The following is an 18157-nucleotide window of genomic DNA, read 5'->3' as shown; positions in this document are numbered from 1 at the left end:
CACGGGTCAACCCATTTTTGCTTTGGGTCAAAAAATCGGGTTCGAGTCAGGTATTTTTCAGGTTAGGTTGGGTTAGGTCAGAAAATTCTGACCCGTTTTGTCATGTCTACTTCAGACCATGCAAAAGTGGAAGTTTTGTGCACTAGGTATGCCTCCTATACTTGCAAAATTGTCGTTTTGACCATTCATTTTTTATTCAGTTATCTATTTGACCTTTCATGAAAATGAAAATTGTGAAACATAAAGGGTCAATATGAAACCAAGTCCATATAATTTCAAAGGAAAGTCTCTTAGTCTCTAAGGCTATAGAAGTTTAGTCCCTTCAACGAAGGAGAGTTTGTGTGGTTTAGTGTTCTTTAGGAGTATCAGGTATACTCTTAAAGCTAGCGGTTTTTTCTTGTGGGGTTTTGGGGAAACAGCAACTTGTATACTCTCCTTCGCATTGGAGAAGGCAATTGTGATGGACTAGTGATGGAGCAACTAACAGAGAGTTGGAATAATATGTCTCTGTCAGAGAAAGAACAGATTGAGTTCATCCTTCCTAAAGAACATCGAAAAGGTGAATTTATCATTGCAGCATAATTCCTAACCTCCGTTTTCTTCAAATGGAGGTAGTTGCAAGGACTTTCAAGCAACTATGGAGGACTGATGGGGGGTTTAAGATCTAAAACCAAGGAAACAACTTGGTCCTATTTGTGTTTAACAGTCTAGTGGAGGTTGCCAAAATTCTGAAGAGTCAACCATGGAGTTTCGACAAACCTGATTGTCATGCAACGCTATACGAATGATACTCCAGCTACGGACCTTACTTTTGACAAAGTTCCTTTTTGGGTACAAGTTCACGAAATTTCTATTAGCTTTCAAACAAGAAAGGTGGCAGAGAGACTTTGTGAAACAGTGGGTGAAATTCAGAAATCAAATGGAGCAGTGGATGATGATGGAGGTAGTTTTTTTCGGGTACGAGTAATGGTTGATGTTACAAGTCCTTTATGTAGAGGTAGGGTAATCACTCTACCAAACGGGAATAAACATTGGATAAAATTCAGATACAAGCGCTTGCCAAGCATATGTTACTGGTGTGGATGGTTGGACAACGACGATAGAGATTGTGATCTATGGATTCAAAGCAATGGAACTTTGAAGACGGATCAGCAACAATTTGGTTCCTTCCTTCAAGCTTCGCCATACAAATCATCCGGGAGAGCCGTGATTTACATGCCGGGGTACTATGAGGAAAGAAGCAACAAGACTAGGGAGAAAAAAAATCAGAGATGGCAGCTCACATGGCGGCAAGGGCAACTGCAACTGCTCCACCACTAGGACTAGCAATACCTAAGAGGGAAACCATGGAGATGGGAGGGAGCATTAACTTGAATCCGGTGGAATTTAATGCAGCAATCATAGAGGACGAGGTGTGCGTTGAGAATGAATTTCCGTTGGGTGACAGTTTTAAACCTAGCATTAATGTGGAATTAATTCCTCCTCATAATTTTGCCTTTGCACCAAATTCAGTCTTGGTTCAAAATCCGAAGTCAGCTAATCCAAATAAGGTGACATTAAATGAGGTAATTGGCAACCCCATTATCACGAAAATAAAGGCTAGAATATCTCAATTCAATGCTAATTCAATTCCCTTATCAAGCATTCAATGCACGACACTAATTAATGAGGAAACCAAAGCCCCTTTACCCCAAGGAACCGTGCTTCACAGATTGGACGATCAGGATGAAGTCCAAGCATCTCAATCTATGACTAAAAATTTAGGGCAACACAATAGTCTCAGAACATGGAAACGTGTAATGAGACAAGGCAACAATGGAGTATCTACTAGCCAACCCAAATCAGAAAAGAAGAGGAAGTTAAGCTTCAATCCAATTGATGAACCACATCACGCAAACAAACGTATTTAGGTCCTGTGTGATTTTGATGAAATCTCAAAAACAATGGTTCAGGTTGCAAGGCAGTCCCGCCAAGAACCATGAGTCTATTAGTGTGGAACTGTCGTAGGCTTGGGAACCAAGTGACAGAGAGAGAGCTTGGAGATTATGTCTAGGCAAAAGATCCCTCCATCATGTTCATTGCCAAAACATGGTCGAATGAAGCTAGGCTAAAGATAGTGAAACGTAGATTGAATTTTGATCACATGTTTAGTGTACCAAGAATCAGTAGATGTGGGGAACTTATGTTGTTTTGGAAGAAGTCAATGAATTTGTGGGTGGAAACTTCTTCAAAAAATCATATTGACTGTATCATAAGAGGAGGGATTGAGGGAGCATGGAGATTCACTGGTTTTTATGGAGAACCTATAACTCATAAATGCCATGAGTCATGGGAACTCCTTCGGAAATTGCACTCAAAGTTCAACCTTCCTTGGCTTTGTGCTGGGGATTTCAATGAAATTGTAAAAGGGGCAGAGAAGCAAGGAGGTTCAAACTGAAGTCATTCACAATTGCAGCTGTTTCGGGATACTATGGATGTGTGTGGGTTCATTGATTAGGGTTTCAAAGGCAATCCTTTTACTTGGAAAAAATATTTTAGAGATGGACAAACTTTGTGGAGAGGTTGGATAGGGGATTGGCAAACAATGAGTGGCTATTAAGGTATGGAGGAACAACAGTGCACCATTTGACCTGCAGTACATCAGACCATTGCCCTTTATTCATTGAGCCTAAGGCAGTGGTACCAACAAATCTTGAGAAGCCTTTTCGATTTGAGGAAATGTGGTTGGCAGAATAGGGGTGTGGATATGGTAAGACAAGTTTGGAGCAAGCAAAGCAATAGGGATATTGCTTCTGGGATTGTTCCAAAAATTGAGAGTTGTGGCAAGGCATTGAAGAAGTGGAGTAGTACAAACTTTGGGAATATTAGAAAGGAATTGAAGCTGAAGCAAAAATTCCTAGCTCAAGCCGAATTGGAAGAACTTACAATTGGAGTTAATTTCGGGCATGGGGCTTAAGAAATGAGGTGAATGATCTATTAGATAAAGAGATGAGGATGTGGTTCCAAAGATCACGTGCTCTTTGGGCAATTCATGGGGACAAAAACTCAAAATACTTCCATAGTAGGGCCACTCAAAGATTTAGGAGGAATAAGATTGAAGGAATAAATAATGCAAGGGGACAATGGTGTTCGGATCCAAAGGATGTGGCAAAGGAGTTGTTGGATTATTACAGTGAATTAGTTTCAACAACACAAGCATGCCAACCCGATTTAGCTTTGGAGGCAATTCCATGCCTAGTAACTAAAGATATGAACAAGGATTTGCTAGTAGAATTTATCGAGGAAGAAGTTAAGAAAGCCCTCAATCAAATGGCACCACTCAAAGCACCTGGCCTCGATGGCATGCCTTTATTGTTCTACCAACATTATTGGGAGCTAGTGGGTAAGGATATCACTACTTTTGTTTTATCATTCTTAAATTCAGCCACACTACCTGAACATCTAAATCACACCTTTTTCACTTTGATTCCCAAGGTTAAAAATCCTGAATTGGTTTCTCAATTTCGCCTCATTAGCTTGCATAATGTGTTGTACAAGATTTTTTCTAAGGTGTTAGCAAACAGATTAAAGAAAATCCTTCCCCATATTATCACCAAACACCAAAGTGCATTCACAAAAGACTGCCTTATTTCTGATAATATATTAATTGCCTTTAAATCCCTTCACAATATGCAAAACCATAATCCACCAAAGAGGGTTATATGGCCATTAAGCTCAACATGAGCAAAGCCTATTATAGAGTGGAGTGGCCTTTCTTGGAATGCGTGATGAAAAAATTGGGGTTCAATGAAAGGTGGATAACCCTCATGATGCTTTGTGTCAAGTGTCTCTTATTCTATCCTTATCAATGGTGCTCCTCATGGATTCATAAAGCCAACTAGAGGAATCAAACAAGGGGACCCCCTTTCCCCTTTTCTTTTCCTCTTATGTACGGAGGGAATGCATGGTTTATTTACACATTAGCAGCTAGAGGTGAACTCCATGGCTTTTCCTAATTAAGGAGAAGCCCCCCACTAACACACCTTTTTATTTGTAGACGATTGCTTGCTTTTTTGCAGGTCTAATCCGGAGGAGTGCCAAAAGATTATGGAAATTTTGCGAGTTTATGAATTAAGTTCCAGGTAGCAAATTAACAAGGCAAAACCACAATCTTCTTTAGTCGCTCAACATCGGAAGAAAGGAGAATGATGATCAAAAATACCTTGGGATTGGAGGAAGTAAGGAGCTATGAGAAGTACCTTGGTTTGCCTTCATTGATGGGAAAAAATAACAAAGCAAGTTTCAATTACATAAAAGAGAGGGTTTGGAGGAAATTACAAGAATGGGAAGAACAATTACTCTCTCAAGTGGGTAGGGAAATTCTCATTAAAGCGGTGGTCCAAGCCATCCTACATATACCATGCATTGCTTCAAATTGCCTATTGGATTTTGTAATGAACTTGAGCGGCTCATTAGGAGGTTTTGGTGGGGACAAAGAGGAGATCGAAGGAAAATACATTGGGTTCATTGGGAAGAATTGTGCAAGCTTAAGAGTGAAGGGAAATGGGATTCAAAAACTTAGCATTGTTCAATGATGCACTCCTAGCTAATCAAGCTTGGAGGTTGTTCCAAAATAAACACTCTCTACTCTATAGGGTGTTCAAGCCAAAATTCTTCCCAGTTGTTCATTCATGGAGGCATCGAAATCTCAAGCTTGTTCTTATGCATAGCGAAGTATCTTAAAAGGAAGAGAAGTGTTAAAAGAGGGTATGAGATGGAGGGTTGGTGATGGGTCATCAATTAGAATTTGGTCTAATCTGTGGCTGCCTTCTACCTTCATGCCATTCATTTCTTCACCTATGGTGCCGGGTTAGGAGGAGGCAAAAGTGGCTTCTTTACTAAATTACTCTAATCAGGGGTGGTGGCATGACACACTGAAATTGCTGTTCAGTCCAAGAGATGTGGAGTTGATAATCTATTCCTTTGTGTGGCAAACTGGTGGATGATGCTTTAGTGGGCCTTACACTCCTACTAGGTCATATACTGTGAAATCAGGCTATAGATTTCTCTACAAAGCTAGGTGCTTGGACAATGGTGAGTACAATCTGGATGACAACAAAATGTGGAAGAAAGTGTAGGGAATCCAAGTCCAGCACAATGTCCGAAACTTTTTGTGGAGGGCCATCAAGAATTTAATCCCAGGAAAACACAGTCTTAGACGTTGAATGGTACTTACAGACGATGGTTGTGATCACTGCGATGGTGAGTCCAAGGATGTGGTCCATGCACTTTGGTCGGGCCCTTTCATTTCTCAGGTATGGTCCCAAATAAAAATGTGGGATAGCTCGGTCTCTAGCCCACCTTTTTCTAGCTTCCAAGACTTGGCGGAAACCATCGTTGAATCAGGGAAGGACTTGAACCTTTTTGCAACAACGGTTTGGGCAATTTGGAACCGTAGAAACACGATGCGAACCAGTGGTAAGCACATTCTTGTTTATAAGGTTTTTTCAGAAGTGCAGAAGGCAAGAACGTCATTTGTTCGAACCATTCCACCTCGTCCTCCTGAACAGATGCCTCAAAGTGATCCTCGGTCTATTTGGAATCCACCACCGTGGTTAAAAGTTAAAGTGAATTTCGACGGAGCCGTGTTTCGAGAGATTCAACGTGCTGGGGTGGGAGTTGTAGTCCAAAATGTAGAAGGCTGTGTGTTGGCGTCCATGGTAGAAACTTTCCACTTACCTTTCTCAGTTGTTGCTGTTGAAGTGATAGCAGCAAAGAAAGCTCTTCAGTTCGCCAAAGATATCAGTCTATCTTCAATTATCCTTGAAGGTGACTCAAAGATTGCTATTGACGGTCTAAAGAGTACGAATTCATTCCCGAATGAGTATGGTTATCTGCTGGTTGATGCTAAGGAGGTGGCAGATTAGATGGATGCAATGGAGTTTCAACACGTGCCAAGACAAGCGAACAAGTTAGCTCATAACATTGCTAGACATGCGAGACATGTTAGTGAGTTTATGGTGTGGATGGAGGATGTTCCTCCACAACTTGTTTCTGTAATTCAAGGTGATTCGGCTATTCATCAATAAAATTACAGTGTTCTTTCTCCCAAAAAAAAAAAAAAGTCAAAACTTTAAAAGACATAATGAAATAATTTTTTTTTTATATTTATATAAGATAGAAATTCTACTCTAGTTTAATCTAAGTGTATATACTTATACTTATAGAGTGACCATTGTACCAAAGATGCGTGGTGGTTGAATGAAAATTTTGAAACATAAAGAGCCAATATGAAAACACTTCCAAACTTTATAAGACAAAATATAAAATTTAAAACATAAGTGGTCAAAAAAAAAATAAAAAAAAATCCCAAATCTTAAGGGTCAACTGTATTTTAGTCTTACGTTTTCCATTTCAAATTATGCATAGCAGCTTTATATTTATTTGCTAGGGCTCAAGGGACAGATCTATGCTGAAATAAATGGAATGTGGTGGATCCTATGATTTTTTTTTTTTTGGGGGTGAAAAGAAGAATTCATTAAAACTAGAAAACAAAAATCTCAGGAGAAAGCATGTTCAGATACATCCCATTGAATCATAAATAAATAAATAAAATCTAATTATAACTTGAACCAATCCTAGCAAACTTATCGGCACATCAATTCACTTCACGGTAGCAATGCTTAAGCCAGATTTCGAGAAGCTGAAAAGTAGCTGTCTACAATCATCCAAAATAAGAGACACAATGTTATTTTCTCAGGGATTCTAGCATTTTGCCCTTATTTTTTAAAAAATTTAGTAATATGTCCATGTTTTGAAACTATTTAGATTTATGTTCCTGTTTTGAAACTCAGTTTTCTCAAAATCGAGTTTCAATGTAAAACTCAATTTGTAGAAACTCGAGTATGGGGCGATTAAAAAAAAAAAAAAAAAAAAGGAACTCGAGTTCCACAATTTCTATTTTTTTTTTATTTTTTTTTTAAGATTCATTTAGCATAACTCGATTTTAAACCAATTGACTTTTATATTAAAACTTGATTTTATTAAAATCGAGTTTCAAAATAGATACATGGACCTAAATAGTTTGAAAATAGTGATTTATTGCTAATTTTTTTAAAAAAAAATTAAGGCCAAAAGCTAGAATTCCCTGTTATTCTCATAATCAAGATTGCCTGAGATATCTATGATTGCTTTAGCAGCTAACTCTACTTCAACACAGTCAAAATTCGATAAGTTTCCTTTCTAGTACGGACACATAATAGCCTTCCAAAAATCAATGGTCACACTCACATAACTATAATAATTTAATGGTGGGGCTGTAGAACCTCAGAAGAAGTTACATTTTACAGAGAAAAGCTAGATCATGACAATCCAACACAATGTATTGTTTGTTTCTCAAAAAACGAAAAGAAAAGAAAACAATGTATTATCACAAAGGAAAGTTTGGTAGATCATGTCCCAATTCTGATACCAGTTCCTCCTAATTTTTTTCGGTCAACTATTGTAGTACATGATAATGCATGGTGCCGTATGGTTTGGGTCACGTGTACACCGACGCTCTTGGTCTGATACAACTTGAATATTGAAGCAGGCCTGTTGGGGAATTTGTTGGGTAAACCACGTGCTAAACTACCTTAATAATTTCTTTTTCTTTTTTTTTTCGAAAATTTAGAGTTCAGCTGAAAACATCGGATAACTGCACCACTGTCCCACAAGAAGTCTTTTGGGCTAACGTGGGTGTCACGATTTTCGACATTTGCAATTGTGTCACTCGGGAGCTATTATTCAAAAATATTGAAAATCTGTTCGGATGTGTTTTCCAAATACAATGCTTTAAAGTTTAACTACAATAAATTCAGAATTATGACTCAAAGTACACTCTTAATTTAACACTCTTATCAAACACTTTTTTTTTTTTTTTTGGGCCCTTACTGAGTAACAATTATAAATTCAAGACTAGTTATGAACTTGAGTCTTGTAAGTTCCTGTGAAAATAACAGGTGACCACTCCCCTTTGTCATGTCAGATTTATGACAAAATTGTGGTAAAAAGAAATAGTAATCCTAAAAACACTATCAAGTTTTCATGAAAAAAAAATAAGTAGACTTTTAGCGCATAAATTCACTTCTCCCCCTAGGTTACTGTCTCCAACTTTATAAAGTCCCACACTGTATCACTAAAGCAGCCCAAAAAAAAAAAAAAAAAAGCAGCCAAAAATTTTCAGGCACTACCTTTTGTTTTTGTTTTTTTTTTGAGGTCAGCTATGGTATCTCACATGCTATTTCCAAGAAAGTCCTGCGACACTGTCTGTCTGCCAAGATGGGCGTTTCTGCATTTGCTTCTTGTGTTAATTCTCTCAGCAAACACAGTTTACTCTGGCTCCATTGTCAAGTATCTGCCTGGCTTTGATGGTGAACTACCATTTAAACTCGAAACAGGGTAAGTTTTTTGAAGTTTGAACTGCATTTTGAGTGTAGAATATATAGGTTTGTTTCATTGCGAAAATTTTAATGGGTTTTTCGTTTCAGATACATAAGTGTGGGGGATTCTGAGCTATTCTACTACTTTATTGAGTCTCAAGGAAATCCTCAACAAGACCCTCTTTTTCTTTGGCTTACAGGAGGACCTGGCTGTTCCTCTTTTAGTGGACTTGTCTATGAAATTGGTACCCTTATTTCTTTCTTTTCTTGCTTTCATTGCAACCATTTAGGACTATTAACACTTTTCGATATTTTAACTAGAATTGGAAATTAGCATTTGCACATAGCTGATGCAAACTTGCATTACACGCCTTCAGTTTCAATTAGGCTCCACATATGGTCGTTTTGGAAGTTTATCAATAAAAAAACATGTGACATTATGCATAAAATTATGGATGTTGTGTGTAGTATGAAAAAACAATTACCAATTTAGGAATAACCTTTCACATTTGGTACGACAGGACATGGTATTGTATTTTTAAAATTTTTATAAATGGTTAGACTAGGCAATACCATGGAGTTATAATAGTCTTGACAAGACAGGATAATTATTCATTTTATTGGAAATACAATGAATAATTTGAGGAAATCTCTCCTACCTTCCCTTCTTCCTTTCTTTCCATTTAACCCTATGCCAAATTAGAGGAAATCTCAATGTCTTTCTCCTCTTTTCCTTATCTCTACCAACCTGACTCAGGATGCTAAAACCACCTCTGTATAGTGCTTTTATGTTGTGAGACATAATCATATACACTGGTGATCAGTCATATCGATGAACCAAATTGCTCTGAACGAGGCACCAAATCAATTTTTTGATTGAAGGGCTCCAGATGCGACGATAGCAATCTCAATTTTTTGTGGCCCAGCTGTTGAAGGGCTAGTAAATTATAGAGTTATAGAAATGGTTTCAATTCTGGAGCACCATCCGGTCAGGATGCAAAACTTGCGCAAAAAAGATTGTTAGGTTGTGGACTAGATGGTTTGAAAAACTAAAGTATATGTCTAACTGTCAAGGCATGTCGAATGTATAGAATGTAGTGACATTCTGATAAAAACTATTCGTTTGAAAATAAAGATAAAATATTGTGACCAAAATTGCGGTCTCATGTCGCATGTGTGGGGCTGATTCTACCAAAAAACAAAAAAAAAGGGAGGGGGGGTAGATACAATTAGTGTGGGGTTAGGAATTTTTTTAAGGTGATCATTAAGAAATTTAAATTATATAAAAATCTAATAAAAGAGAACTTCATATATTGACCAAAAAAAAAAAAAACCACACACACCACACAAAAACACATATGCAAATATATAAAGTCTTACAATTTTATTTTACGAATTTTCTTATTTTGAAATTATTATATTATAGTCTCATTATTAACGTCACAAACTACATTTCTTTCAAAATATTAGTTAATTAATTTTTTCTTGGACTTTTTTTTTTTGGTATGAACCTAATATATTGTTAAGGGGGCCAAAGTTTAAAAACAAAGTTTGGTTACAAACTTAGTTGTAGTTTGAGGTTACAACTCTCACTAAAAAAATTAACGTTACTACAAATTTTGAAAATTTAACCATTGAATTGCATATTTTCTATGTTCTTAAAAAACATGTCAAATTTCATATCAATCGGATATTATTTACCATTTGATCCATAAACTTATTTTTTATGTATAATTTTAGACTACAAAAATTTGAAATTTAAACATTTGATTGATAACATAGCTATTGATCTTTAATCTTCTTTAAATTTTGCAAGAATTGAGGATATAAGAATAAAGTGTAATAAAATTATGGATTTGTCAAAATTCATATTTAATAAAAAAATATTGAATGGAGTTGTAGTCTCAGTCCACAACAAAATTTATTGCCAAAGTTTATCAAAAGTTTAATTATGTTGTGCTTAAAAATTTTTTTAGGTGATCACAAAGGCTTTTTTAAGGATAAAAAAATCATGAATTTTTAAATTTTATACATAATAATTATTTTTTTTACAAGTCAGGGAGGTCTTGTGACCACCCTAGACACTATGGGGAGCCACCCCTGGGTACAATAATCTCTTTCTAAAGGAAAATAAGGAAAGTTTATTAATTTATTATAATAATTATTATTTTGAAATACAAACACACACAAAGATGAGAGAATAAAAGTTTTAACACAAATGCACATCACAAAATCCACTCAAAAGTAATGGGAACTTTTAAGCAATCCAAGATAATAAAATGGGAACTTTTAAGAGAGTGTGAGACATGATATATTATGTCTAACACACTCTTTTAAGCAATCCAAGATAATAATAAGAATTTTCTTTCTACCCATTTGTTATTGTTGTGAGAAGTATAGTTTAACACTACAATTTTAGTAGCAGAGCTTTACTGATATATGGGAGTTTTAACTAAAAACTTTAGCATTTTTAGTCTTTGTCAAATTATAATGAATAGTGTCTTAAAGTTCTAGATTTATAAAACATAAACAATGAATTGTAAACCCTTCTCCTCTCCAAAGTTACTCCAAATTTTTTAACTTTAACCTAGATAATTTTTGCATTAAATATATAATTAGTTCCTAAAGTTTAGTAAACAAGTGATTTTAGTTTTTGAAGTTAAAAATGGTTACTTTTAGTCTCATAGATGACGACTAAACTAAAAACTGAAACATCATAAGTTTTTTTGATAGTGCTTTTGTGCTAAAGCATTACTAGACACATTTGATATGCCTGTGTCATGCAGTTGAATCATACAATATTTTTGAAAGCTTTTAACATTTATGGCCAATTTTAATTTTGATATATAACATTTGTGTATTTGATACTCTATAAATTGAAACCAAGAGATAGCTAGTCAATTTTTTAATAGAAAAAGTTTGTGCTATTCTAAACATATCCTTTCACTCAAGAAATTAATAAAATCTTATGTGTTCGTTTGGTTTATTCCTATAAATAAAAGGTGTTCATTGGTTGGCCAGACTCAGATTTGGTGTCAACTTGACAATTGACCTGATCATGGTGGTCAGACAATTGACCTGATCATGGTGGTCAAAGAATGCCCAACCCACTATTGAACGTGATAGTCTAGGCGGTTGATTGTCACAGAATGAGAGCTTTGACAATTGAATTGATTGGAATTGCAATTTATTTTATGACCATCAAGATTTTGTGGCACCAATCGACGTGATCTGAGTAGAATCTTAAGCAAAGCTTGAGCTAGAGAGGAGAGTGGCAAAAAGCAAAGAACGACAACTCTGGGTGAAGGAATGGTGAAGAACTACGGCTTTGGATGGGTTGGGTTTAGGGTCTTTGATGGGAAACTCATCACTTGACTTGAGATGATCATGTTTTGGTAGCATGGACTTATCGTCTATTGACTTGTTGCATGGATCTAGAGGCCTTCGGCTTGGGTACTTTCAAGTTGGACAAGTTTGTCAAGTTAGGGTTTGGGTTGTACAATCCTACCTTTATGTGTGGCATTGGCTTTTACACTACACTGCAGTTGTAATAAAAATGCTGTTAAGAGTTTTGTGTCTTAATGGTATTTGTTGATTCGTTTGTGGTAAATCACATTGGTATGAATCCCTGATTAGGGGTACGCATGGATAGGGCTAAGAAATTTTCAACCCAACTCAACCCATCACAAGTTGAAAAAGCAAAGCATTCAGTTGGTTTGTTAGTTGAGTTAGATTCAATTTTGTCAAGTCTACAAAAAATTTATGGTTTGAATTAGTATTTCAACTATTAATTTTCTGTTCATTAAATGATTACTATTTAGGACATTGCACATAATATTCCAATTTTGTCAAATTTTATTTTCAAAATAGTGGAGAAAAAGGTTGAATTAGAAAAATAAATTTTTTGTTCAAAGACACATTGGCATAAGAGGCCTAGGTCTGGACACTAAAACCCTAACAGACATTCATTGCAATTTCAAACTCGATAAGCCACACGAAATCCCTCAAATATCACCAAAACTCTTCATCACCAACAAACATAAATTAATGGAGGAATGGAGGCTTGATAGTGATGTTAACAAAGACTGAATGAGAAAAAAGACATTTTCATTACCTTCTTGTTAACAAAGAATGATTGATGGAGGAATGGAGTTCCAACAATGATGAGAAAGAGTTCCGATGGTTAAAAAGTGTGAGGATGGAGTTTTGATGTTGGAGAGAGAGAGAGTATCTAATGTGAGATAAGAAGTAGAGGCTAGGTTACAAAGTTAATTAAGGAGTCTACCGGCTAATATGTGATAAGAAGAGAAGCAGGAAAGTAAGATTGTTTAGCCCTTATTTGGGAGTAGGAAATAGAATGGAATGGAAATGAATGAAAAGAATAATTTTAGTATATTCTTCCATTCTCTTGTTTGGGAGTTTTAATGACGGGAATGGAAAATTCATTCTCTTATTTGAGAGTTTAAGTGGAAGGGAATAGAATGAGTATGATGGAATACTCATTCTTCTCTATTTCTTTCAAATCATTCCCCCGAAATTGGGAGGAATTGGATGGAATCAAATTAGATTTAATGAATTTTTTACTAAAACTCCCAAAATACCTCTATATTTTAAAATAAGGGTCTAATAGTAATATTGTCATAATATGATTCTATTCATTTCCTTTTATATTACTCCCAAACAAGGCTACTTACATTCCATTCATTTGCATTCATTTCTATTCCTTTATTTTAAAACATCCAAACAAGATTACTTAATTCCATTCCATTCCATTCCTTTCCCTTGTTTAAATACATTCCATTCCATTCCCTTATGATCTTTCCATTCCATTAGCATGTTAGTGTAACAAGCACTAACATTCATTTCCCCTTAGTGTATATTTGAATGAGATATAATGTTTTATGCACAAGCACTTTTAGTATGTTTGGAATGGAGGGAGAGGAAAGAAAAGTACAAGGAAAGGTGGCCCGAATATACTAACATTGAGTACATTTTTTTATAGAGATGGCTAGTGTCTTAGTACAGGTTGGCTAGGCTTAAAAAGGGAAATAAAACAAGTAAAAAGGTCTAACTTGGATCTGCTCAAGTAAAAAGTTTGCGACCGTGCAGGTTTGAATGAAGGACTTCAGACTTCTTCAATTTATTGTAACTTGATGACCACAAATGTAATTTACTTTTTGTGGTGGATTTCATTAATATCAAAGAGCATTATAATTATTTTGTAAATTTTTTGGCCCAGAAGGGTTTGGTTTGAAGAAGGAAATATTAGAACAAGTTAAATTCAACCTTAACTGTTTGAATAGTTTCATAGCCTCTGATATTTAGTGAAGAGTGGTCTGAGTGGCTTTCCTGCCTTTAATTAGTTGAATGACTTCTTTCATTAGCAAAAAGGCTGTAATCTAATTTGATAATTCTGTGCAGGTCCACTGGAATTTCAGATTAACAACTACACTGGGGGCTTACCAAGATTGGTATATTACCCATATGCATGGACAAAGGTACTTATTTTGAGCAAGCAACCTTCTCTACTTCTGTCCTTGTTTCTTATTTTACAATTGTTATTAATCTGTGGTGATCATTATCCAGACAGCCAGCATTATATTTCTAGATGCACCTGTTGGCACTGGATTCTCCTATGCAAGAACTCCAGAAGGCTGGCCTACCTCAGATTCAGAATCATCTGAACAATCCTATCAATTCCTCAGGAAGGTGCGTAAAAGCTCATACCTTCAAGAAGGAAAATTCCACTATTTTTGCAGAAAATTATTATAGCAGAAATGTAGGAATCCAAAATGTTCCATTACAGATATTAATAAGAGGTCTTGGACAAGTTTAAATACTCATTCATGTGTTTGAGCTATGTTGCAGTGGCTAGATGAACACCCACAATATCTCCCAGTTCAACTATTTATTGGTGGTGATTCTTATTCAGGCATTATTGTTCCATTAGTGACAAAGAAGGTCATAGATGGTAAGATAATTTATTGATAACTATTTGTGGAATTGTAGAATTGTGGAACTTGAATTTGTATATTGGAGTTGATCCCCCTTTGAGTTACTGATCTTGGAATGAAATGTACTTGCAGGTATTGCAGCTAAAGTCAAGCCACGAATGAACCTCAAAGTACATGACCTATATTAATTCACTTAAATTATTTGGGCATTTCATTTTGCTGTTGCATAGTGATTATGACATTCTACTTTCAAATAAATTTAGGGGTATTTAATTGGGAGCCCACGTACAGATTCGGTTATTGATGAAAATTCCAAAATAATATTCGCTCATCGAATGGCACTGATATCAGATGAACTTTATGAGGTGAGTGGAGTTTACTTGGCATGCCGTATAGAATAATAATTAAATTATTAAATTGAATGTTTACTAACAATTTAAAGATTTGAGACAATGGTAATTCGCCATTTTAGGCATCCTGGGACTCTTATTATATACATATAGTCTGAAAATGTTGGCAAAGATGTCACATGAGCTTTACTTTCATTGTATTGAATTTGCTGATTTCGTATTTTTCATATTGATTGGTTCTGATGTCTTCCTTATGGTTGTAACACCTTGGTGCTGGTTTTATGTTTACATCTTTGCAGGAACTTAAAACAAGTTGCCAAGAGAACTATGTGGATGTAGATCCATCCAATACAGCATGTGTCTTGGCTCTTGCATATTACAAAAAAGTGAGTCGATTTTTAATGATAATATTGTTTTACTCAATTTCTTCCAAAACACTGACAGATTAAACGGAACTGCAGTGCATAAAAGATCTATTTCGTAATGATATTTTGGAACCAAAGTGCGCTTTTGCTTCTCCAAGCCTTAATACAGAACTGGATAGAAGATCTGTACAAGAAAATTCTGCAGATTTCATACTCTCTCCACCAAGAATTCATGAATATTGGTGTCGGGTAAACATTCCCTCTTATAAATTGCCACATCACATATAGTGAGATATGTTCTTGTGTGATTCATTTTGAAAGCTACATTACCCTTTTCTTGAATATATAGCTCTGTGATTAACCAGTTTGCTTTTAACTGCAGAATTTTAATTATGCATTAGCATACATGTGGTCCAATGATGACAGAGTCCAAGACGCTCTGCATGTTCGACAGGTACATAAATTCTTCAGGGTTATGTTATTTGAATCTGTATAATTTTATTGAGAAGCCATCCTTGTGGCACCAGGGTTTTGTCTGGGATTGGAAGAGGTGCAACAAGAGCTTATCATACACAAAGGATATTTTGAGTGTGGTTGATGTTCATCGATATCTCAGTAAGAAAGGCTTACAAGTCCTGGTGGAGAGGTAACCACTTGCAATTTTCTGCACTCAACATTGTCTAGTTGGAGGCAGTTGGTGAATCGAACCACACAAATTGATAAAATTTTCATCAAAATGGGAAAATAAACTAAAAAAATTGTCTAAGCTAAGTTGATATCAAGCTGATAAAATGAAACCAAGGGCATGTCTACTTTAAAATTTGGTGTATAAACATTGAAGTCAGTTTTGATTCCCCCCTCTACTGTATCAATTTACTGAATGTTACACCTACCATCAAAATATGGATGAAAATTGCTTAGTGGAGGATACTTGATAAAGGAAATTGACTCACGTTAAATTTGCTGATCTTAAATTTCACTAATTTTGAGTCTAATTATAAATTGTTTCCATCAATTAGATTATTTTTAGCTGCTCATTTCTAAAGATTTTCTCATTTCAACAGTGGTGATCGCGATATGGTTGTACCATTTGTGGGCACAGAACAATGGATAAAGTCACTTAATTTGACTATTGTCAATGATTGGCGACCTTGGCTTGTTGATGGTCAAATTGCAGGGTGAGTAATTCATTGCAATCTAATCTTTCATAAGCTTTTGAGTATTTTGGAAAATAAAGATCCATTTCTTAGCTAAGCCGCTTGTTTAATTTAGGTACACAAGAAAGTATTCTGAGAATGGATTTCGTTTAACATTTGCAACTGTAAAGGCAAGTAAACCATTCTCTTATTATTGATTCATCTCTTTACTTTTGATCTACGAAGAAAAGTAACATATTTTTTTTCCCTGTTGTATTGTATAGGGTGCTGGTCACACTGCACCAGAGTACTACCGTAGAGAATGTTATAACATGTTTCAAAGGTGGGTTCATTATTACCCTCTGTAATAAGTGGGTTTTTTTTTTTTTTTTTGGTTCCTCTCTCTCTCTCTCTCTCTCTGAGCTCTGTAATAATTGATTGAAGCTTCAATAATTTGGGACATTTGATCATGAAGTGAGGTTCTTGCATTTGTTCAGTTTTTTTAGATGAAAGCAGTTGTAATCTTTTAGTCATTTAGTGCTTAGTTTGTCTAATTACAAGTTTACAACAATGTTCGATAAACCACATCAATTTCATAAATAAATAAATAAATCCACATCATTTGGTCCAAATAAAAGGTACACGATATGTGTACATGTATGGTATACATGAATTTATTGTAGCTTCAGTTAGTCTTTTTTAGTATGAATGTGAGATGGGTAACTCCTAGTCTTTTTTCTCGCGGAGGTATCACCGTATAAATCCATCAAAGATTCAAAGGAGAATTTGGAACTATGCCTTATAGCTTGTTTATTTACAGTCCTACCCATGTGGTTGGTCTAATGGTTCTTAATAAGTATCATGTGATACATGACTTTTTAGGTTCAAGTCTCTAAGAGCATCAGCATTAGCTGTGGTAAAAAAAATTATTTTATCTATTTTAACACATTATTTTACAATTCACCTACATAAGATATTTTACTTTTCCATACAACACATTAAAATAACCTAAAAAAACTTATAAAATATAATATAAAAAAACAAATAAATAAATAAATAAATACAAAACCTACAATACCGCCCACAGCCCACCACCACCACCACTACCCACAGCCCACCCCACTAGATCGGAACCCCCATCACCATCACAACCCACCACTACCGCAAACCCACCACCACCTAAAATTAACCAACTACGACCAACCACTATAACCAAAACCCAAAATCAACACAATTACCACCTGTTGCCGATTAGTGCACAACCAATGAAACCCACCAAAATTAGGCCACCACCAACTCATCAAAATCAAACAACAACAAAAAAAAAAATACCCACAACTCAAAAAAACCACAACCACAACCTAAAACCTCTGATTAAGAGAGATCAAAGCTCTCAGCAGCATGACTAAGGGAAGATGGTGAGATTGGTGCTTGGTTGAGGGCTGAGATCGGCGTTGAGATTAGAGGTGTGGTTGAGATCAATGACGATGAGAGAGAGAGAGAGAGAGAGAGAGAGAGAGAGAGAGAGATTTAATAAAATAGTAAGATCATTTTTAGTATTTTTGAATGTACAGTTCTAATTGTAGAGAGAGAGAGAGAGAGAGAGAGAGAGAGAAGTTTAATAAAATAATAAGATCATTTTTAGTATTTTTGAATGTACAGTTCTAATTGTAGAATTATACTGTAGCAAATGTATTTTATTTTATTTATTTATTTATTTTTTTTCATTTGACACATCTCATGAGGTATGGTTTTTGGTGTGCCAAATGCCAAAAATTTGGCATTTGGCACACATGATGTCAATGCTCTAATACAAAAGTAGCTTACTCTCTTCCCATTTCAAAGAAGAAAACATTCTTAACTTCAATTTATGTCCATGTAATTTGAATAAAAATCTTAATTTGTGTGGCTTTCTTCCACGCAATGTCCCAAATGTTAAGATCCAGCAATAAG

General features: G+C 35.4%; 1 protein-coding gene across 1 annotated transcript; it reads left to right on the top strand.

The window, feature by feature from the left end:
- Positions 1 to 7933: 7933 nt before the first annotated feature.
- LOC112010401 (serine carboxypeptidase-like 17) lies at positions 7934 to 16737 on the top strand. The gene is made up of 14 exons (XM_024042744.2): positions 7934 to 8418; positions 8508 to 8644; positions 13821 to 13897; positions 13986 to 14108; positions 14268 to 14370; positions 14486 to 14523; positions 14617 to 14718; positions 15003 to 15089; positions 15165 to 15317; positions 15451 to 15522; positions 15596 to 15714; positions 16133 to 16246; positions 16341 to 16395; positions 16489 to 16737. The coding sequence occupies exons 1-14, from the start codon at positions 8243 to 8245 to the stop codon at positions 16570 to 16572; spliced, it is 1440 nt and encodes a 479-aa protein (XP_023898512.1). The 5' UTR covers positions 7934 to 8242; the 3' UTR covers positions 16573 to 16737.
- Positions 16738 to 18157: the final 1420 nt, after the last annotated feature.

This window comes from Quercus suber, unplaced genomic scaffold, assembly GCF_002906115.3.
Source record: "Quercus suber isolate HL8 unplaced genomic scaffold, Cork oak 2.0 scaffold_84, whole genome shotgun sequence".
In the NCBI taxonomy this organism is placed as follows: domain Eukaryota; kingdom Viridiplantae; phylum Streptophyta; class Magnoliopsida; order Fagales; family Fagaceae; genus Quercus; species Quercus suber.
This window is presented reverse-complemented; position numbering and strand designations above follow the sequence as displayed.